General features: G+C 33.2%; 1 protein-coding gene across 11 annotated transcripts in view; it reads right to left on the bottom strand.

Annotated features, from left to right (window-relative positions):
- Positions 1-24216, bottom strand: part of CDC42BPA (CDC42 binding protein kinase alpha) — a gene marked incomplete at both ends in the record, with an annotated part of 303526 nt that overhangs the window by 96532 nt on the left and 182778 nt on the right. For 9 of the 11 annotated variants that reach the window (XM_079719570.1, XM_079719575.1, XM_079719576.1 and 6 more), the window contains 4 exons: positions 1693-1803; positions 2054-2296; positions 11887-12020; positions 23772-23894. In XM_079719570.1, the coding sequence (XP_079575696.1) occupies positions 1693-1803; positions 2054-2296; positions 11887-12020; positions 23772-23894 (611 nt within the window). The remainder of the gene's footprint in view (positions 1-1692; positions 1804-2053; positions 2297-11886; positions 12021-23771; positions 23895-24216) is intronic. The other 2 variants (XM_079719571.1, XM_079719572.1) reach the window with 1 other exon arrangement.

Raw genomic sequence — 24216 nt, 5'->3', positions numbered from 1 at the left:
AAAGATTCCTACAACCTTTTAAAGGGGCCAAAATAAGTTTCAAAATTTACATGTGTATACCTTTAAATCAAGAAATTCCACTTTTAGAAAATATCTTAAAGAAATGGTAGTATGATAATAATAATAGCTAACAGTTATTGAGCTTTTACTTTGTGCCAGGCCATGGGCTAAGCATTTTAAATGCATTAACTAATTTATTGGGTAGTTTTATTATTATCCCAAATTTTCCAAATCTGTAAATGATACAAGAGATTATGAGTGTCTGATATGTAGGTAAACACATGTGACTCAGAGTTTTCAATGAGCAGTGTTTGTTACAGAAAAAAATAAAAATCAAACTAGTGGACAGAATGGTACTAAGAATTAGAAAACCTGGGTTTAAACTGTACTCTATCATTTAAGACTATAAAATCCTAAACTCATCTGAGTTTTGCTTTCCTCAAATGCAAATAATCTGTAAGATTTCCTCCAGTTTGCACTTTGTGATTCTTGTGTTTACCAAAATCACCTAAGATAGTGCTGGAAACAAAGTAGTCCCTGACTGAAAGTTATTTGAGACGGTAATGTAATGACTTCTATACACTAACCCTGCTCTAGAAGCATAGATTATTTATAGAAGAAACACCTTTATTTTGGAAAGCTAACCAAGACTGTGCAATCATGATTAATCAAAACAAAACAAATAATATACCAGTCTATGTTTTCAATAAGCTAAGTCACAGTTTAGGTGGAGAGACATTTTGTGAATAAATAATTATAATAAGAGCTATTGTAAAGTTATTAACAAAATTCTATAGCAGCAGAGAATAAGGAATATTTAGACTTCCTGAGATGACATTCAACTTCATCCTTATATTTGCTGGATGAATAAGATACTAGACTAGGCACGCAAGGAGCGTGTGGAGGTGGTGTCTGGCAGACAATGCAGAGGAATTGGGATATGCAAAGAGTAGAGTCAAGAAAAGGCAGACATCATATTCAGATTATAATCTAGTGTTATAGAAATACAATGTCAATTAATCCTAATTCTCTCACTTTGACATATATAATATTATTATTATAGCTAATAGTTACTGACCACTTATGATGTGGCAGCTTACATACATGTATATGTACTCCTTACATGAAACCAATGAGATAGGGTTTTACAAATGAGAAATTAAGGTCCAAAGAGATTAAATGTTTTGTCCAGCGTTACACAGCAGGTAACTGATGAGGCTAGGCTTTAAAACCAGATAGTCCAACTCTAGAGCTGGCACAAAGATTTCCCTTGCTAAGCACTTCTGCTGAGATGTTTAAATCCAGGCCAATTATTACCTCATCCCACTTAACAGAAGTATCTGCAAAGCTACCTCCGAGCCTCTCCTAAGTCACTTAACAAGACGGAGGATCTGGACATCTAACCCTGCCTCCCATGAGATTACCAATATATCTTGTCAAGGTATGCAGCCCTTCATAAATATTTTAACTCCTTCCTGAAAGATTTCTTCTCCCCACTAAATATAGCCTTTCCTTACAGCATGATTAAGAAGTCTATACCAGCTTCCTATTGATAAGAATGAGAATTAAGAATACTATGTTTGAAGGATAGCTAGTTTTTACTCTACACCAGAAAGAGAACATAACATAGTCCTGTTAAGCAGAAAGAGGAGAAAATTAATTCAACTTCATAAATATGAAATCAAACGATACCTTCAGTCCCTCTAATTCATTTTGCAGTTGCTTAGAATAGTGCTCGCTCTGTTCGCGCAATTTCCTGTCTTTAGATGCTTCAGCAGCTACAGCTTCTGTACGAACTTCCAGCTTTAAAATAAAATGAAAAAAGCAGATTTCGTGGTTATAACTGTTTCTCCAATAAAATGTCTCCCCATGGGAATTTACCTTGCAATAGATAGATAACTCAAATGTTGAAATTCATATTAAATATTACTACCAAACTAAAAAAAAAACTCTTTTCAAAAATTAAAGAACGAAATATATATTATTTCACTAGTCTGAAAAAGCAGCTTTAATCACTACCCCATGGGCACTACAAATTTGCCTGACTACTAACCTCTTTTTTGGCTCTTTCTGTTCTGCGCAGTTCTTGCCTTAAGCTTTCAACTTTTTGCATCACCAGGTCCACCTCTTCTTCCTTATCTCGGACATGGCGAGCAAGTTTCTGTTTTTGGGTGTGCAATTCTGTTAGCCGCTCATTGATCTCCATGAATTCCTGCATGGCCAGTTTCCTCTGACAGTGTGCGTCTTTCAGCTCTTTGGATTGGTTTTTTAATCGCTCACTAGCCTGGACTAGTTCCTACAGTTTTGTAAAAAGAATATAAGTTACCAATTCTGCACCTTAGGGACCAAATTTGGCCATCAAAATATTTATCATGAAGTCAAGAAGAGCCAAAATTATTCACCTCAGAACAAAATTAAAAGAAATGAACTACTTTTGAACAGATACTAGGAGCATGGTGCTCTGTTCGTATTCTCAGTTCCTTATGCTAACATGCTAACTGCAAAGGAACAACTGATTTAACCTTCCAGTACCTTAGTTTCAATAAATAAATAAACAAATAAAGGTATAGGAATACAAGATACAATGGTAAAGGTAAAGATTTTATGAAATTTAATGGATATCTGTGAGATTAAAAAAAGTTATATCAAATGATTACAAATGATAGAAACAAGGGCTGTATTTGATGTGGAAACTAACTCTTGGGCCAGCAGCAAAGAGAAAAGCTAATTAAAGTGAGAAACTTAGAAGGAGCTGAAGTAGACTTGGGTCAGTAGAACCACCTGCCTCCCAGCAAAAGGAAATGCAAACCTTCTTTGAGGAAAAGAGTCTCAATGATATCTATTTTTTTTTTAAGAGCATACAAATATGAGCTCACAACCATTCCCAAACACCCAAAGGACAAACAACCACAAGCAAACATTACAAACAATAAAAATAAACCCCAATGGTATTTGGATATTAGAACTATCAGATACTGATAAGATTGCTATACATGAAATGTTTGAAGAAATAAAAGGAAATCATAAAAATAGGAAAATGACAAAAGGCTATTTAAAATGATGAGGCAAAAAGACTACGAAAAACCTTTTACAAAACATTGTATAGAGCATTTAGAAATGAAAAAATGTAAGTATTAACATTAAGAACATGAATCCACTAATATAGAAAGCTCTACCTTTATGAAGAAAAATAAGAAGAAACTCAAACCCAGAAACTTTAAAAAATAAAGTATATAACATTAAAAAAAAAAAAAAGAAATCAGAGGGAAAAAACACAAATCACCTGTTTCCCATCCTCAAAAAGGAAAAAAAAAAAGATAATTAGAGCAGACATCTAAGAAGTAACAATAGTAACAGGAGAACATATTTTTAAAGAGATAATAATTAAAAATGTACACACAGAAAAATTACTTTTGAAGTATGAGGCTACTTTTGAAGTATGAGGCTAAAAAATAATGAGATTCATATAAACACAAATTGACAGAGCTTATCACAACCAGATCTGAACTTAAAGGAACCTCTAAATATTTATTTCAGGAAAATCAAAAATGATTTTAGAAGGAAGGTCTAATGAAAGAGAAGTGGAGGGCTAAGAAATTGGTAAACACAAATATGAATGTAAGCAAACTTGTATATAAGACTGTATTATTGTCTCATTTGTACAGTAAACAAAAAGGACATAACTAACATATTGGTCCAAAAAAGCACAGTAGTTGGGAAGAAGCAATAGAGTTAAAGGTCCTCAAAGTGTTTGGGAGCAACAGTTTAAGATACTGGGTTGGCCAAAAGATTCATTCAGTTTTTCCCGTAAGATGGCTCTAGTAGCGCTTAGTTGTCTTTAACCTCATTCAAAACAATTTTGTTAGATTTTCTTGTGACACCTGTCATAACAGTATGCATTAAAAAAAAAAACTTATCAAAACTGGTGAATTTTTGTGTAGCCGTTTTAATACTTAAGATAGAAGAAAAAAGCAACATTTTCAGCATATTATGCTTTATTATTTCAAGAAAGGTAAAAACTCAAACACAAAAGAAAGATTTGTGCAGTGTATGGAGAAGGTGCTGTGATTGACTGAACGTGTCAAAAGTGGTTTGTGAGGTTTCATGCTGGAGATTTCTTGCTGGACGATGCTCCACAGTCAGGTAGACCAGTTGAAGTTGATAGTGATCAAATCGAGACATTAACTGAGAACAATCAATGTTATACCACGCGGGAGATAGCCGACATACTCAAAATATCCAAATCAAGCGCTGAAAATAATTTGCACCAGCTTGGTTATGTGAATTGCTTTGATGTTTGGGTTCCACATAAGTTAAGCAAAAAAACCATTCCTGACCGTATTTCTGCATGCAATTCTCTACTTAAACGTAACGAAAACATACCGTTTTTAAAGCAAATTGTGATGGGCGATGAAAAGTGGATACTGTACAACAATGCAGAAAAGAAGAGATTGTGGGGCAAGTGAAATGAACCACCACCAATCACACCAAAGGATGGGTTTCATCCAAAGAAGATGATGTTGTGTATATGGTGGGATTGGAAGGGAGTCCTCTATTATGAGCTCCTTCTGGAGAACCAAACAATTAACTCCAACAAGTACTGCTCCCATTAGACCAACTGAAAGCAGCACTCAACGAAAACCATCTGGAATTAGTCAACAGAAACCGCATAACCTTCCATCAGGGTAACACAAGACCGTGTGTTTCTTTGATGACCAGGCAAAAACTGTTACAGCTTGGCTGGGAAGTCTAATTCATCTGCCGTATTCACCAGACATTGCACCTTCAGATTTCCATTTATTTCAGTCTTCACAAAATTCTCTTAATGGAAAAAATTTCAGTTCCCTGGAAGACTGTAAAAGGCACCCAGAACAGTTCTTTGCTCAAAAAGATAAAAAGTTTTGGGAAGATGGAATTATGAAGTTGCCTGAAAAATGGCAGAAGGTAGTGGGACAAAAGGTTGAATACATTGTTCAATAAAGTTCTTGGTGAAAATGAAAAATAAGTCTTTTATTTTTACTTAAAAACTGAAGGCACTTTTTGGCCAACCCAATATTAAATTTAAAAAAAAGATATTAAATTTAGACTTTGTTAAATATGCACGATAAAATTCAATACTACTAGAAACTGCTAGAATGAGTAGTGAGCAAAATGAGAACAAGAAAACAAAAACCTCAATTAAAAATCAAGAAAAACATTTTCAAGATGAAAAGAATTCTGGAGATTGGTTTCACAACAATGTGATGTACCTTACAGTACTCAATTATACACATAAAAATGATTAGGATAGTAAATTTTATGTTATCTATATTTTGCCACAATTTTGAAAAAGAGCGAACTCAGCCATAAAAAGAATGAAATAATGCCACTTGTAGCAACATGGGTGGACCCAGAGACTGTCATACTAAGCGAAGTAAGTCAGACAGAGAAGGACATATGTCGTATGATATTGCTTATATGTGGAATCTAAAAAAATGGTACAAATGCACTTATTTACAAAACAGAAACAGAGTTACAGATGTAGAAAACAATCTTATGGTTACCAGCATGGAAGTGGGGAGGGATAAGTGGGAGATTGGGATTGACATACACACACTACTATATATAAAATAGAAAACTAATATAGCACAGGGAACTCTGGTCAATACTCTCTAATGATCTATATGGGAAAAGAATCTGAAAAAGAGTGGATATGTGTATACGTATAACTGATTCACTTTGCTGTATAGCACTAAGTAATACAACATTGTAAATCAACTTTACTCCAATTAAAAAAAAAAGAGTGAGAAAGGAGATAAAGCATAGAAAATGCATGACAAACAGAAAACAAAAAGTGGTAGCAACATGTCCATATAGATTAGTAATCAAAATAAGTATAAAAGGAGTAAGTTCACCAGTTAAATGCAGTTTGTTATACCAAATTATGAAACAAAATCTAGACTTAAATAGAAAAAGCATTATTATAGCAATGATAAAATTTTATTCACTAGAAAGAAATCCCACTCTAAATTTTTGTGCATTCCATAAGATAGACTCAAAATATATTAGAAAAAATACTGCTAGAACGTCACAGAAAAACTGGTGAATACATCATCATGAGAAAATCCAACTTCTCTATCATTAATAGATAAACCAAGCAGTTAAAAAAATAGTAAATATAAAGAAGATTTGAAAAGCTCAATTAATAACCTTCATGTATATTTAGAAGCTTGCATCCAACATTGGGAAACACATTCTTCTTAAGCATATATTGAATATTTAAAAATGAAAAGGTCTAGATCATGCAGTGATTCTCAGTAGATTTCAAAGAACAGATATCATACAGATCAAGTTCTTTAATAATATTACCATTAAAATAGAAATAAAAAATAACAAGGCTAAATTCCATAATAACTCACAGATCAAGGAGAAAAATCATAAAGGGTATTAAAATATTTAGAACTAAAAAAATTTAAATACAGAAAACAATAAAAATGTTTAGTAAAGACTAAAACTTGGGGATGCAGTAAAAGGTATTGTATATACATTGGGGGAAATTTATAGCCTGAAATACTTATACTGAAACTAAAAAAAAGTTGAAATTCAATGAAATTCCACATAAAAAGTTAAGAGAGAACAACCTATTAACAGCTTCCCCCAATATGAGATGATAATAAAGAACATAAATTAATGAAAAGGAAACATGAGAATAATAAAGATCAACAAAGCCAAAAGCTTGTTCTTTGATCTCACTAAATATCTGGTGAGGTCAAACAAGGGAACAAGAATAAATGCACAAAGAAATAATATGAAGAAAGAAGAAGAGGTTATAACTACAAATCTAAGAGAAATCAAAAAAGGTAAAAGGATGCAATGAAAAATTTTATGCCAGTAAATTTTTCAACTTAAGATATGAACAAATTCCTATAAAAATAAATTTAGTAAAACTGTTTCAAGAAGAAATAGAATGCCTTAATAGTCCTATAACAATTAAAGTAACTAAACCAATAGCTAACAAAAATTCCCCATCCCCCCAAGTGGGAAAAAATCTCCAGACTCAGATGGTTTTACAGATGATTCCTCCAATGTGTTTCGAGGAACAAAACATTCTTCTTATACAAACTTCTCTAGAGAACAGAAAAAGAGGCAGTGCTACTCAGCTAACTCTATAAGACCAGTATAATCTTGATACCAAAGGGGACCAAAAAAAAAAAGAGAGAGAGAGAAAGAGAAAAAAAAAGCCCATCTCATTGAAGAAAACAAATAAAAAATCCTAAAAAAACCCAAAGACATTAGAAAATCAGGTCAGTGATATATAAAGTAGGTAAACATGAACTCTGGAACTCAACTCCCTGTGTTGAAATTCCAGTTCCCCTACTTTCTAGCCCTATGATCTTGAGCAAATGTACCTAACTTCTCTGTGTGGGATCTCACCATTTATAAAATAAAAACACTATTACTACTGCTGCTGCTGCTGCTGCTACTACTAATACTTAAATTACAGGGTTCTTTAAAAGATTAAATGAGCTAATAAATGTAATGCACTTAAAACAGTACTATTAGAACAGATGCAACATAACTGTTACCTATATTATCATATTAATATTTAGGAGACAATACACGGGCAATTCAGTTTTAACCCAGAAAAGTAAAAATGGTTTAATGTTAGAAAACATTTATAAATGTAAGTCATCAAACCAATTTATTTTTATCTATTTTTGGCTGAGTTGGATCTCTGTTGCTGCGCCCGGGCTTTCTCTAGTTGAAGTGAGTCGGGGCCACTCTTCATTGAGGTGCATGGGCTTCTCATTGCGGTGGCTTCTCTTGTTGTGGAGCACGGGCTCTAGGCGCACGGGCTTCAGTAGTTGTGGCTCACGGGCTTAGTTGCTCCGCGGCATGTGGGATCTTCCCGGGCCAGGGCTCGAACCCGTGTCCACTGCATTGGCAGGCGGATTCTTAACCACTGCGCCACCACAGAAGCCCCAAACCAATTTATTAAAGGAAAACAATCATATAATTCCATCAATAGATATTAACAAATTTCTAGAAATTTGTTGCAATACTGTGCAAAAAAAGCACATTTAATAAAGTCAATACCCATTTTTGATAAAAATGATTAGCAAAATAGGAATAGAAGATAATTTTCTTAACCTGATAAAAAGTATTTACCAAAACCTTACAGAAAACTTTATTATTTTCTTAGAAATCAGGAATAAGATAGGGATGCCTGCTATCATCACTTCTATTGAATGTTGTATTTGAGGTCCTAGCTTATACAGTAAGACAAGGAAAGAAAGAAAAGTAAAAAAAAAAAAAAAAAAATCAAAAGACAAAGAAAAAACCTGTCATTATTTCATAAAACCTTAAAGAATCTCAAATATATTATTACAATTAATAAGAGTTTGGAAATGTTGCTAGAACAGAATCTGTAAGAAAGTATAATTTTAAAGGTACCATTTAAAACATGAAAACTTATAGTCATAAATTTAAGAAAAGGCAAACAAGACCTGTATAGAATTTTATGGAGAAACATTTTAAAATACTTTAACGATACAGAGTGATATACCATGTTTGTGGATAAAAAGACTGTGGGACTGCAGAGAAAATAATTTTATGTTTTTGTACAGTTAGGCCTTTCTAAGCAAATTTTACTGAAACTTGGAACATGGGTTAAAAGCAAGCCTCGTAAAGTAATTTATGACTAATTTAGATATGTAGTGAGAAAACTCCAAAGAGATTTAACTCCTGGACTTATGTGTTTACATTTCAAGGAGGGTTGGAGAGAGAGATAAGAGCCTGTACCAAGGAGATAATCTCTTTATAGAGCTGGAGAGTTGGACACATCTTTCCACCAGAGTGACTTATTTATATTCCAAAGGGTCCTAGATCCTTCTCTTTAGGTTTCCAAGGAGACCCGCAGAAAGGTGGGTAGAGATAGAGGGGAAGCAGGAAGCATCTGCCTCTCTCCTCTATGTAAACACCCTGATTCACTATTTCAGGGCTCTTTCTCTACCATACAGTGTCCATATGTGTAGGGTTGTATCCAACCAGCTCTCATTGTGTTGCCCTAAAGGGTAAGAACAGGCATACAGGAAAGCCACCTGGTTTACGTTTTGTTTTGCTTTTCTGAATGTAAATCGTAATAATCTTTCCTTGCTCTTGAAATCTTGTGTGCATTTAGAATGATATTAATAAACATGGATAAGAAAGTAAAGACTCAATGTTATAATGATGTCAATTCTCTTGAAATTGCTCTATGGATTTAATGCAATTTTAATCAAAATCCCATCGTAGTTTTCAAGGAATAGAGAGTTGAGATATAAACCCATGCATAAATGGAAATTTAATATATGACAGAGGTGACACTGCACATCACTAAGGGAAGGAGGGCCTATTTAGTAAATGAACAACTGGCTAGCCATATGGGAAAAAGTGAAATTGGATCCTTATCTCATATGATACACAAAAACAAATTTCTGATGCATTAAAAATTTAAATATGAAAACCAAACATAAAAACTTCAAGATAAAAATTTAGGAGAATTGTTTTTTACCTTAGATTTCTTACATAAGCCAGCAAATGCAATAATCATAAAAATGAAGATTGATGAATTTGACTACATTAAGACTAAAAACTTTTGTTAGTCAAAAGCTCCCATAAACAAGATGAAAAGACAAGCCACTACCTGGGAGATATCTGTAACATACATAATCGATAAAAGATTAGCATGTCCAGAAAATTCTTACAAACCAATAAGGAAAAGACAAACAACCCAACAGAAAAATGTATAAAGTATATTAAGAAGCATTTCACAAAAGAAGAAATATAAATGATAAATGGACATGTGTGAGGATACTCAGCCTCATTAGTAATTAGAGAATGCAGATTAAGACCATTCTAAAACATCATTTTAGACCTAAAATGTCAACTTAGATTAGGTTGGCCAAAAATAATATCTAGTAATATGAAGTACTGTTGAATATAAAAACTCCTGTACACTACTAGTAGGAGTATAAATTGGTAGAAGCAGTGGAAAATGATTTGACATCATCATAAAAAATACAATATTTCCATTGCATATGACCCAATTATTCTATTCGTGTTTGTGTGTGTGTGTGTGTGTGTGTGTCTGGATAAATATTCAAGAATCATCACAGCAGCATCATGTATAATGGCTATTAATTATAAAGCAACCTAAATGTTTGCAAACAAAAAATTAGATATGTAAATTGTGGATGCTGACATAACGGTGTATTTTATAGCAACTAAATGAATGATCAACAGCTATATAGACAAATCTTAGAAACAACGTTGAGTGAAAAAAGCAAATTGCAAAAGATTGCATATACCATTTTACAAAGCTCAAAAAAAGCCAACACTATTATACTATTTAGAGATACACTAATATGTGATAAAAAATTTTTAAGTAAGGGAATGATTAACATGAAATTCAGAACAGTGATTACCATTGTCAGGGAAGTGATGAGAAAGGAACAGGAAATGACTACCCAGGGCTATGTCACAAAATAGGTAACGCTCTATTTCTTAAGTTGGATGTTTGGTTCATTTTATTATTTGTGTCAAAACTTATATAATGTTACATTTATTTTTTATATGCATCAAATGAAAAAAATCTTGAAAAGAATATCTGCTGCCTGTAGGATATCAGGCAAATCATTTAAAATTCTTTATCAATATGATATGTTTCATTTCAGCACTACCCTCTTCTCAAAATATACTGAAAGGATTTTTAATATTAAAACTTATTAAAAATTGGCCAAGCACCTGTTACTATAAATCTAGATATCAGATGCTCATCCTTATTATGTTAACCAAGTTTGGCTGAGTAACCCTACCTTTAAATACATAATAGTAATTATTAATATAATATTATTAAAACAAATAGGATGTCTGTTATAAATTCCAAATATTATTAAATTGACCATGAATATAAATGAATCTATACAAAACATTGCTTGAAAGTGCATCAAGAAAAAAGTAAAAATATACTAATCTAATTCACTTTGACCTTCATAGCTTTCTCTGTTAATCTTTTTGATTAGCTTCATCAGCAAAAGGTTATTTGTTTTATTTTTAATTACCTCCATTTCTTTATAGGCAGCAAGACTTAAAAGTCTTCCCCAGAAGGACTTCATCTGTTTTATCAATGAATTATACACAACATCATTGAATACAATTTATACTATGCCATAAACCACTCATTTCTTTTTTGCATTGGCTAGTATTAATTCCAACATTCTAAAATTTGTTAATGAAAGGCAAAGTACACACACCATATCATTTATGTAGAGTATTTTTCTCTAGTGCTCGAATATTATATATCCTATTGGACTGTGTTACTGTGTCCTAGCTATTAATAAATTTTGTTGATGTTTATAGTAATATTTACATGTTCACAAAGTTCTTATGAAAGTAACTTCAGCTTATTCACCCACGCTTTGAAAGATAAACTGACATCTAAAAAAATGATTAAAGAAATTTTCTATCATAATCTTTAAAGAATGTTCATATTAGCAAGTCACAATGAAAATATGCCTGTATTTTTCATTTTTCCATAGACACTAAACAGATTTTTACTATTCTCTCACTTCTTCATAATATTTCTTTTTCAATAACATTTACTTTTAATCAAGTCCTTTGATTATTAACTCTCCAAAAGAACAAAAGATTCTGAACTTTGAAGCCTCGAAAATTTACAAGTTTCTTCATAACTAGCCATTCATCAAATGTCATACACCAAAATAATTCTTAAATTTTTAAACCATTTTTTTTACAGACAAAGTATACTATATATTATTGTAATTCTTCATGAATGCTTTCAGTATATAAGTTAAACAAGATTAAGAATTCAGAAAAGGCTTTAACAATCTATCTATGTATTTTTACCTTATTTAATTCTTCCCTTTCTTGTTGTAATGTTTTGATTTGTTTTTCATAAGCCTTGATTTGTCTAAAAGCATCATCTAGTTCTCGCCTCACAGAATTAGCTTCTTCAAGTTGCTGTTCCAAGTGACTTGATTCTAAAAACAGGAAACAATGTTTCTTTTACTATATGCATAAAAATAAATACTCAAAACCAAGGTTTAAAGCAACTAAATTTTAAAAAATAAAGTATTTTGATATTGGTATTCAGCTTATCAACACCACATGCCACTGACTCATGAAAATTAAGTGCTTATCAGTTCACTGTAAAGATGGTGAATAGGTAATGCCAGGATGAAGAACAAATTTTAAGTGCAAAGTTTTTGCACAGAATTTATGTGCAAAAATGCCTTCATATCTATTAGGAAAAAAAAGACCATAATTCCAAAAAACAGTATCTTCAGAACCAATTAAAAACTTAAAACTAACAGAAAAGAACACGACCAATCAAACAAAATAGATAAGTTTTCCTCTACTGTTAGTTAGCATTCTTCTGCTGATATTACTCAAATTATTGTATGATGGTTTTACTTTTAACATTGTGGTTCCAGATCACCCCGCCTGGTTTCACTAGTGGTGATTTGAAGAATAAACTCTGATTTCTAAAAGCAAATATTTGAAATAGGCTCAGGGAGTTGAGTAACTTGCCTAAGGTCACATTGCTAAATGAGTATCAGAGCTAACTACAGCCCACCAGTCTTACATCAACCTCTCCAACTTAAAAAGTAATGTAATCAAATGATGTTTAACATTATAAGTTCAGAAGAGTTATTATAAAATAAAATAAAATAATTAATCTTAACATATGCTTAAATAAAATTAAATAAATTGATATGAAATATCCCTGGCATCAAAAGTAAATTAGCAAATTAAAGAATTGAAGCCAGTGTAAACAGAGAAATTTAAACACATTCATTGTTAATTTTGTTCTGGATATTTTCTATTTTCTACAGCCTTGTTACTCTGAGTGTCATCCCGAGAGAAGTAGCATTAGCATCCTCTGGGAGCTTGTCAGAAATGCAGAATCTCAGGCCCCACCCCAGACCGAATGAATCAGAATCTATATTTTAACAAGATCCCCAGATGGCTCATTCGCAAATTAAAGGCAGGGAACAAATGCACAGAGCATTGCACACTGTTGAGTTTGATGCTTTCAATAAATGAAGAAGTGTTTATAATACGTTAGTTCTATTGAAAAGAGCATTTCATTTGTATAGACAAGTCCTGTAGTCAAGAAGTAACTTAAATGTATCCATTTATTACACACTAACTGGTTCTAGATTCCTCAAATAAAATAATTTACTAATATTCAGTGTCCTAAACTTACAGATTTATTAAAAGCTTATTTATATTAGGTATTAGTTTTTAGCAATTTTGAAAATATCTGCAAAGTTGCATTTGATTAGTTTTCATTTTGTCTTAACAGTATGTATTAAGTGTTTTCCTTGAAGAACAATAAAAAATATCAATGGATGTTTAATCTTAAAGATCACAGGGTATTTAGTCTTATATTCAGAAAATTACATTTTATCTTTTTCTCAAATTTCAGCATTTCATGTGGGAATTTTTCTGTTTATACTAATTTCTTTTAAACATCTTTAAATTTTTTTTGTTGTTATTTTAACTTTTCAGCATTTTTAGGATTTCAATGATTTGTAAAGTAGGTATAATTTAGTTTGTTATTTCTAATAACTTGGAGTCAAAATTTAGTATGTGACACAGTTGATTTCTATAATTTCTGGGGTCATTTTAATCAAATTTTATGGCTAAAGTATATCAATCTAGAGTAGTAAGTAACATGGTACATTTAGTAATGCCTTCTGAGAATGCTCACTTCCTTTCTTCTACTTTGAAAAGTTCTTCCCTAGCATGTTAAATTTTTTTGCAAATTATTGAGTCATCCATTTATCTAAACTGCTCTGTTAGAAACAAAAAAGTATCAATATTTCATAAAATGTCTGCATCATATAAAGTTTACAGCAAAATGCATTAAATGTGATAGCTTCAACAGTCTTTAAGAATGTTTTTATTGTTTTTATTTCAATATAGGTTAAATTTTAGTTTTATCCCAGCCATTTCATGTTGGCAGCTTTGCCATGGAGTTGTTAAGTAGATAATACAAAATACATGTCAGATTTTCATGACTCATATTTCAGACACTTTAAAAATGCCTAAAAGACTCAAAATATTAATTTAAACAACAACAACAGGTAAATTATGAGAAGTACATGAGGAAATGTACTGGATAAAGAAGTTGGAGAAGACAAACCCAGCCAATTACTTAAAAAACCCTCTAATATGGAGAAAAGTAGAGCATTTGTAATTTGGAATACACAGAATTTTGTATCCCCCAAAGATAAAAACCCCAAATCAAGAAAAATTCAGAACGTATTGAACTTTGGCCAACTACTATAAAATGGCTCAGGCAGAAGAGCCTTCACTTTCACTACAACAAATAGCAAATTCGATTAAAATTTTGAAAGAAATCCTCAAAGACTATCAAAAATATCTATTAAATATATGGCAACATGACTAGCCAAAACATTTAGATGAAGTTATTAAAAACTATTTTAGTGATTAAATTGAAAAGCAGTACTAGGGAAGTGAGGTTAGCTCATAGCAACAAAATTAACTCACTGCTGCTAGTAGAATCCTGAAACTCAAGCTGTAAGTAATAAGGATTTAATGAGGGCACAATACACAGGAATTTTCTTTGCACTGTGTGGTATATAAGAGAAATATAAAATACGGTCTCTGTCTTGAAGGAGATAGGAAAACAAGAGTAACACTCTTTAAATCATAAAGGAGAAAATCAAATACAAATTGTGTGGCAGGTTATATGGATGATATAGGAATTAAGAGAAGGGCATGACTAAAGTGGCACTCACAGCGGAACACTGATAAACTACAGAGGGACTGAGGCTGGAGTCAGAAGGAGGCTGACAGAACAATCAAAGCACCTCTCTCTCTGATACACAAGAGCAGTGTCACAGCTTTTCCATTATGGTCTTATTTCTCAAATAATCCATAACTCTTATGATGTGAAGAGATTTTACTTCTAACCATGATGAAAGAAAACAGATTTCCCTATTATCTTCCCCTCCATTCACTATTTTTCTCCTTTACTTACATACTGTAGAACAGTATGTGTGTGTGTTTGTGTGTGAGAGAGAAAGAGACAGAGACAGAAAGAGAGAGAAAGGGGACAGAGGGAGACAGAGAAAGGGTGGTTTCAGTGTAGAGTTGGAGGGACACAGACAGTACACAGAGGTGCAAACCATAACGCTTGAGGCACTGTATGGCAATTCCTAAAAAATTAAACACAGAATTACCATATAATTCAGAAATTCCACTTCTTATTATATACCCAAAAGAAGAGAAAGCAGGGACTTGAACAAATATTTGTACAGTCATATTCACAGCAGCATTGTTATTCACAATAAACAAAAGGTGGAAGCAACCCAAGAGTCCATTTATAAATAAATGTATAAACAAAATATGGTATATACATACTGAGGAATATTGTATTAAGGTAGGAAATTCTGACACATGCTATAACATGGATGAACCTTGAATACACTAGGCTAAGCAAAGTAAGTCAGTCACAAAAGGACAAATATTTTATGATTCCATTTATATGAGGTTCCTAGAGTAGTCAGATTCTAAGAAACAGAAAGTAGCATGGTGGATGCCGGGGACTAGTGGGTGGGAGGAATACGAGTTATTGTTTAATGGGTAAAGTAGAGATGGATGGTGGAGACGGTTGCACAGCATTGTGAATGTGCTTAACGTCACTGAACTGTACATTGGAAAAGGGTTAAAATGATCATTTTTATATTACGTATTTTTTATCACAATAAAAAAGTTTAAAAAATGAATTAATGAATGATATTGAGGAGATGGAATAAAATCTAGAGTATCACTGGGACTAACACATGATCAAGAAAACAGTGCTTGGGAAGGAAGAATACTAAAAAGAGGGATATAGTCTTTCTTACAACTTTATTTTCACTGATTCTATTCCACCTCTGGGAAATGATAAAAACTCATGAGTAGAGTAATCCTATAAGCACTGACTTTAGGGAGAAGGTAGGAATAAAGTAAAGGAAGGGCATTTCAACCAATAATTTAATGGTAATCAATTTCCCCAATTAGGGTGACGCCAGGGACCATTTATTTGTATGTAAGGGATGTGAGCATGTTGGGGATTGCCTGTAAAGACACGATGTAGGAAGATACATTAGGAATTGGTCAGAGATTTCCAAGAGGGAGGTTTCATTTAGTCGTTCATTCACTCGTTCATCAACAAATACTGATTTAGGGGTTTTTATGTGCCAAGCATCATTGTAGGCACTTCGATATATCAATGAATAAAATACTCAAAGTCCCTGTTTTCAAGAAGCTTATAGTCTAGTGGTAAGGCGAGGGAAGTAAAGCAACATACAAATTTTAAAAATGTGTCAGTGGTGAAAAGTTTTATAGAGAAGTAGAAATTTACCAGGTGAAGAGTGTTTCCAGCAAACAAACAAGCAAAAAGAAAGAAAGAAACAAATAGATGTTTAGATGGATGGATGGATGGATGGATGGACAGATAGATGGATGAAAAAAATGAATGAAATGGGGGTGAAGAACAAGAAGACTACATAAAAAACCAACAACCAAATATGTGTAAAACCTGGAGGTGATTAGGTGAAACTAAAAGTAGTTCACCATGGCTGGGATCAGTGCGTGGAGTAATAACAAAAGACAAACCTAGAAAGGAAAATACATGCAAGATAATGAAGGACCCTGTAATTAGAATTGAGAAATTTTAATCTTATCCCAGAGGCAATGGGGATCCTCTGAAAACATTTAAGTATGTATGTTGAAGCTGTGATGGGATCAGATTTATATTTTAAAAGCTGGACATTATACATAAAATAAACTAAGAAGTCTGAAATTGGAGAGAAAAAGGATGACTGGCCAGGGACAATGGAATCTGACACAGTGTGTCAGGAACATTGAAACTACACAGTGTTAAGTTCCCTGGGTTTTCTTTTTGGTTCTTATTTCACAGACTTAGAGCTGAAGAAGCCAGCAACCCAGAAATGCCAACAGAAGCAGAAAACAAAAGCTTGAACAAAAGGCTACTCTTTCTAGCCAAAGAACCAAGAAGGGGGCAAACTAGCAAGACAGAAAAGTTTTAGAAAATAACCACTCTGCTCAAGTTAAACACCACAGAAAACACTGTGGCCTGATGACCACCTGTGTCAGCGAAAGACAAGTGAGGAACTAGCTTTACAATCACATGAGGTTTTAATGAAGTGCCCAAACACACCACAAGGGTTAATTAGAGAAGGGGGGCCAGGATTTTCAATCCCTTTGGCTGGTAACAAGCCCCTTCCCACACACAGTGTCAGTGGAGACCACATGGGGAACCAGGACTTCCATCTCCACCCAGCATTAATGAGGATCTCACCCTTCTCCCCATTGGGGTGGTATCAGAAAAGAGTAAGAACTTTCACCATTGCCCAGCAGTAATAAGGCCACCCCTGCCACAGTGTTAGTGGAAACCAGTCAGGGGGCTGGAACTCCCATTCCTTTCCAAGAATAACAAGGAGCCCTTCCTTGGGTGTCAAGGGAGGTCAAGTGGGGAAACTGGATTTCTACCTCAACCTGGCAGTAAGGAGATGGCAATCCCCTTCCCACTGCTGGAATGGTGTCAGGAAAAACCAGCTAAAATGGAAGGTTTAAATAAGATCCAGAGTCATTCATCAAAAATCACTCATCCTACCAAGAACTAGAAAAATCTCAACTTGAATGAGAAAAGAAAATCAATAGATGCTGACACCAAAATAACAGAGATGTCAGAATAACCTGACAAGATATTAACACAGCTAGAATAAAAATGCTTCAATGAGCAATTATAAGCATATTTGAAACAAATGAATAAATAGAAGACCTGAGCAAAGATACAGAAAGTCTCAGCAAATTAACGAAGATTAATGAAGCAGATTAACGAAGAACAAAACGGGAATTTTATAAATTAATAAAATAAAAATATTGGTAGATAGATTCAGCAGCACAAAGGAGGGATCAGAGGGATCACTGAACTGGAAGGTATAACAATAGAAATTAACCAATCTGAATAACAGGAAAGAAAAAACAGAATGGAAACAAAAATGAACAGAGCCTCAGGGACTTGTGTGATGATTTACAAAAGATCTTACACTCGCATCATCAGAGTCCCAGAAGGAGAAGAGAAAGTAGGCAGGTCTGTAAAAGTACTTAGAAAAATAGGGTCTAAAAAAATTCCAAAATATGGCCAAGACACATAGACCTACAGATTCAATAAGATGAACAAACACCAAACATAATAAACCCAAAGAAATCCATGCCAAAACACACCATTAAACATCAGAATACTAAAGAAAAAACCTGTAAGAAGCCAGAGAAAACTTCTTGTGTAAGGGGAAAAAATAGTCAGAATGGCAGTGAATTTCACCTCAGAAAACATGAAGCTTAAAGGAAGTAGCACAGTATTTTTCAGATGCTAAAACAAAAGAACTATCAGTCCAGGCTCCCATGGCCAGCAAAATATTCTTTAGGAATAAAGGGAAAATCAGGACATTCTCAGATGAAGAAAAATGAAAAGAATTTGTTGGTAGCAGACCTACCTTTTAAAAATGGCTAAAGTAAGTTCTCTAAACACAAAGCAAACAATAAAATGAGGAACTCAGTAATATCAGGAAGGAAGAAAGAGCATCATGTAAAAATATGGGTAAATAGAATAGAATTTTTCCCCCTTAAGCTTTCTAAATTATACTTCATGGTTTAAGGAAACACTATAACCTTGTCTGATATGCTTCTAAAACATCTGAAGAGGAAATAATTGAAACAATTATATAATAAACAGGAAGAATAAACAGTTGTCATCAACATAAAATAGACTGTTATAAGATATTTTATGTATGCCTCACAGTAACCACAAAGCAAAAACCTTCAGTAGATGCACGAAAGAGAAGGAAATCAAAGCACCACTATGGAAAATCATCAATTCACAAATGAAGTCAGTAAGAGAGGAAGAAAGGAACAAGGGAACTGTAAAACAGCCAGAAAACAATAAGATGACATTAGTTAATCCGTACCTACTCAATAATTATTTTAAATATAAATGGATTAAATTTTCCAATAAAGACCTCAAGTGGCTGAATGGATTAAAAAAACAATACCCAATTACATGTTGCCTATAAGACTCACTTCAGCTTTAAGGACACACATAGGCTCAAAATTAAGGGATGGAAAAAGATATTCCACACAAATGGAAACCAAAACAGAATAAGGGTAGCTACACTTTTATCAGACAAAAGAGAGGTTAAGTCAAAAATAATAACAAGAGACAAAAAAAAGTTTATTATATAATAATAAAGGGGTCAATTCATCAAGAGGATATAACAATTAAAAATTTTTATGACCCCAACACTGTAGTGCCTAAATATATTAAGTATATACAACATATCTGAAGGGAGAAATAGACAACAACACAATAATAGTAAGGGACTTCAATATTCTACTTTCAACAATGGATACATTATCTAGACAGAAAATTGATAAGGAAACATTGGACATAACCTATACTTCAGACCAGATGGATCTAACAGATATATACAAAACATTCCATCCAACAGCAGCACAATATACATTCTTCTCAAACACACAAGGAACATTCTTCAGGATACATCAAGTTAGGTTACAAAACAAGTCTTAACAAATTTAGAAAGAATTAAATAATACCAAGGATCTTTTCCAACCACAAAGGTATAACACTAAAAACCAATAAAGGGAAAGACTGGAAAAATTCACAGAAATGTGGAAATTAACACATTAGTAACCAGCGGGTCAAAAAGAAATTAAAAGGGAAATTTCAAAAAATCTTGAAACAAACGAAAATGGAAAAAATATACCAAAACTTTTGGAATGCAGCAAAAGTAGTTCTAAGAAGGAAGTTCATGGCAATAAACACCTACGGTAAAAAAACAAAACAAACAAACAAACAAAAAAAACGAAGAAAAAAAAGCCTCAGACACTTAACTTTACACTTCAAGCAACTAAAAAAAAGAATAAGGATATTTATATCAATCCTTCTCAAACTCTTTCAAAAAATAAAAGAGGGAATACTCTCAAACTCATTTTATGAGGCCAGCATTACACTGATACCACAGCCAAAAGCAAAAATCAACAAATGGGACTACATCAAACTAAAAAGCTTCTGCACAGCAGAGGAAACCATAAACAAAATTAAAAAGCAACATATGGAAAGGAAGAAAATGTTTGCAAATCAACAAATATTTGACAAGGTGTTTGTGAAAGTTAATAAAGGGAAGTCTCACTAAAATGGAGTTGGGAGGCCAGAAGGGGGAACTCTCACACAGTATCTCTCTTCATAAATTACAGGAAGAACTGTCAATTACAGACACCAAGAATGGAATCACCAATTACAGGTCCCAACAGGAAAGACAGTACATCACATCTCCTATAAGAAATCAACTACCCCAGGAACTAAGCCAATGAGAAACCATCTTCACCCTGAACTCTCACTTTTCTCCAAAGGACTTTCATTCAAAACAACCTTTCCCAACTTCCTCATTTTTCTCTATAAAATGTTCCTCACTTTGTTAAACTTGCCTATGATTTTTGCCATGGCTTGCTTGTCCCAAACTGCAATTCTTTGCTATTCCCAAATAAACCCATTTTTTTCTGGTAAAATAACTGACTTTTACTTTGCAGATCAACAAGTTGGTACAGAAAATGTACAAAGAACTCATAAACTCAATGGCAAAGAAACAAACAATCCTATCAAAAAATGGGCAGAGGAGCTGAATAGACATTTTTCTAAAGAAGACATATAAATGGCCAACATGAAAAGGTGCTCAACATCACTAATTATCAAGGAAATGTAGATCAAAACCACAATGAAACATTATCTTGTACCTGTTAAAATGGTTTTCATCCAAACGATAAATAAAAAGTGTTGGCAAAGATGTGGTAAAAAGGGAGCCCTTGTGTACTATTAGTGAGAATGTAAACTGGTGCAGCTACTATGGAAAACAGTATGGAGAGTCCTCAAAAAATTAAAAATAGAACTACCATATGATCCAGCAATTCCACTTCTGGAATTGTATATATACAATAGAGTACTTTTCAGCCACAAAAATAAATCTTGCCATATGTGACAATATGGATTGGACCTTGAGGGCACTGTGCTAAGTGAAATAAATCAGACAAAGAAAGACAAATACAGTAAGATCTCACTTACATGTGGTCTAAAACAATAACAACAATAACAACAAACTGAACTCACAGATATAGGGAAGATTGGTGGTTGCAAGAGACGGGGGTCCAGGGCGGGTTAAAGGAGGCAAGATGGTCAAAAGGTACAAACTGCCAGTTATATAATAAATAAATACTGGGGATGTAATATACAACGTGGTGCTATTATTACAGTTAATAATACTGTATTGTATATTTGAAAGTTGCTAAGAGAATAGACCTTACAAGTCTTCATCACGAGAAAAAAGAATTTATGACTATATGTGGTGATGGAAGTTAACTAATCCTACTAAGGTGACTATTTTACAATATATACAAATATTGAATCATTATGTTGTACACCTGAAACGAAGATAATGTTACGTGTCAATCATATCTCATTAAAAAACCAAAAAACAAAGAAGAAAACAAACTAAAAACCCAGGCAAAGGCAGTACAAAAAAGAAAAATACATCAAAGACCAGTATCTCTCATGTATACAGATTAAAAATTCCTGAACAAAACAGTGGAAATAGAATTAATATATAAAAATAATTATACACCATGACCAGGCATGTGCATATTCCAATGATTCAATATTTCAAAATCAACCAATTTAATCCACCATATTAACAGGTTAACTAAAGAAAAAAACCCACACATGTTCATATCAATTAGTGCAGAAAAAATATTTGATAAAATTCAAACCCATTCATGATAAAACCCTTAGAAACAGAAAAAGAGGAGAGCTTCTAAATTGATGAGAGTATCTATAAAAGGCCTACAGCTAATATTACAATTAAAGGTGAAAGACTTAATACTTTCCCCCTAAGATAGGAAAGAAAACCAGGATGTCTGTTCTCAACACTCTTCTTCAACAAAGTACTGCAAGTTCTAGCCAGTGAAATAAGGAAAAAAAAACCCAAAACATCCAGATCAGAAAGGGCAAAAGAAAATTGTTCCTATTTGCAGATGCATGATGGTCAGCACAGAAAATCCCAAGGAATCTTAAAAACAAACAAACAAAACAAAAAACCAAAAATCCCTCCTAGAACATGTAAGTGAGATAAACTTATGTAAATAGGTTTTTCCAAATCCATATCACTTCTTTGAAGTGATATGGATCACTAAACATCCTAGCTGTGTCTTGTGTCTCACTGCTTTTTTAGTGCCAAAAAACTCAAATACATTCAGTGCCACTGATAATGTTTTAGTGTTGATATCAAAGCAAAGTAAACGATTCTACTTGTCATATTCCTAATCTAACTTAGTTCTAAAAAGATAAAGCTAAAGAAATTTGATAAAGAGCTGTTTATTAGGAGGACAGCCACTTAAAAAAATAGAACAGCATAAATTATGCTCAAATTTAAAAGCTCCATGTGCCTTAATATTGCATTTTAAATAATCCTTTTTGTAAAAGACACTGGGTCAGATCCTTCTTTTCTTCACTTATTTTGGCCTAAAACTACTTTTCTAGAGAGGTCTGACTATCCTAGCTAAAATAGTACCTTCTCTCTCTCTCTCCCCTTACACTTACTGAGATCATGTGATGCCTCTAAACCCTGCAGAAGGCTCCCAGTTCACTCACAGAACAAACCAAAGACCTAACAGTCAGTAAGACTCCACTGATCAGGCAATGAGCCCTCTCCACCTGTTTATTTCTCTACCCTCATGTCCATTCATTCCACCTGCTTGCTCATTCTGCTCTAGCCTTGTTGTCCTTTTATGTTGTATTTGAACTCACGAGGCACATTTTGACAGTAGGGCCTTTGCACCGGCTGATCCGTCTGCTTGTAACATGTGTTTCCCATTTAACTGCATGGCTAGGCCCCTAAACTCCTTCAATATTTTTCTCACATGGATCACACTATTTAAAATTATAAAACACCTCATCTTATACTTTTGATCCATTCTCCTTATTCTTTTCTATTTTTAAGCACTTATCACCTTCTAACATACTGTATCATTTACAAAGTTACATAGTTATTGTTTAGTGTCTGTTGTTTGCCCTCCACCCCAGCAAGGACAAAGATTTTTATCATTTTGTTCAGTACTGCATCCCAAGAGCATAAAACAACACCTAGTACATAGTAGCTACTCAATAAATATTTGTTGAATGAATGGAACAAATGAATGAATGGATATAATAGGCGTATCAACAATTCAAAATTAATTTTAATTAACCTACACTGAAAAATGAACTACTCATATAAATGCTTTGCCAGACAAATATCCCAAATGAATAGGTCCTCCAAAAAGTCATCTTTTTTCACTTAATTCTGGATTAGGTGCTCCTCCTGTGTACTCTCTATGTACCTATGTTTATTTTTCTTCTGGCCTTTTCACATGTACTGCAAAAAAACTATTTGTTTATCTTTTTCCAAGACCAAAACATGAGCTCCTTGAGAGCAGAACCATTCTTATTTGCTTTTCCCTCACTGGCACATAGCTCACATCATATAACACATAACATAACAGGTACTCAATAAATGTTCTGTGCGTGAATAAAACATTTAAAAATGTCTACTAAACAGAATTAATAATGAATCACAGAAATTTACCTCTTAGTTGTTTCCTTAGTTTTTCAATTTCTTCTTTTAAGTTTTTGATTTCTAAATCTTTACTTGCTGTTAGTGGACCATCAGCAGTTGAATACTGCAGAGCCTGGACAGTCTGTGTTGACTCTTTTAAAAAAAAAAGAATAAAAGAAAGAATGAAAAATATGCTCATACTCTAAATTTTAAAAACTAAGAGCAATATATTTCTTTCTAGAGAAATCCTTATTTAATTGTACTGATTGAAGCATATACCTACTGACAAAAGCATGTAAACACATTAAAATTAAACCACAAAACTCCACTGCATGTTGTTAAAATTATATGTAGGAAACAGTCTACCTTCTAATATGTGAGGTTTTCAGTTTTAAATACTGTTGGTACATTCTGCCAGTGAGTCAACTATTCAGCCCCCTTTCATCCTAGCATAAAATGTCATCATGTGATAACC

The sequence above is a fragment of the Hyperoodon ampullatus genome, assembly GCF_949752795.1.
Source record: "Hyperoodon ampullatus genome assembly, chromosome: 2".
Classification (NCBI taxonomy): domain Eukaryota; kingdom Metazoa; phylum Chordata; class Mammalia; order Artiodactyla; family Ziphiidae; genus Hyperoodon; species Hyperoodon ampullatus.
Note: the sequence above shows the minus strand (reverse complement) of the source record. Positions and strands in the feature narration are given on the sequence as shown.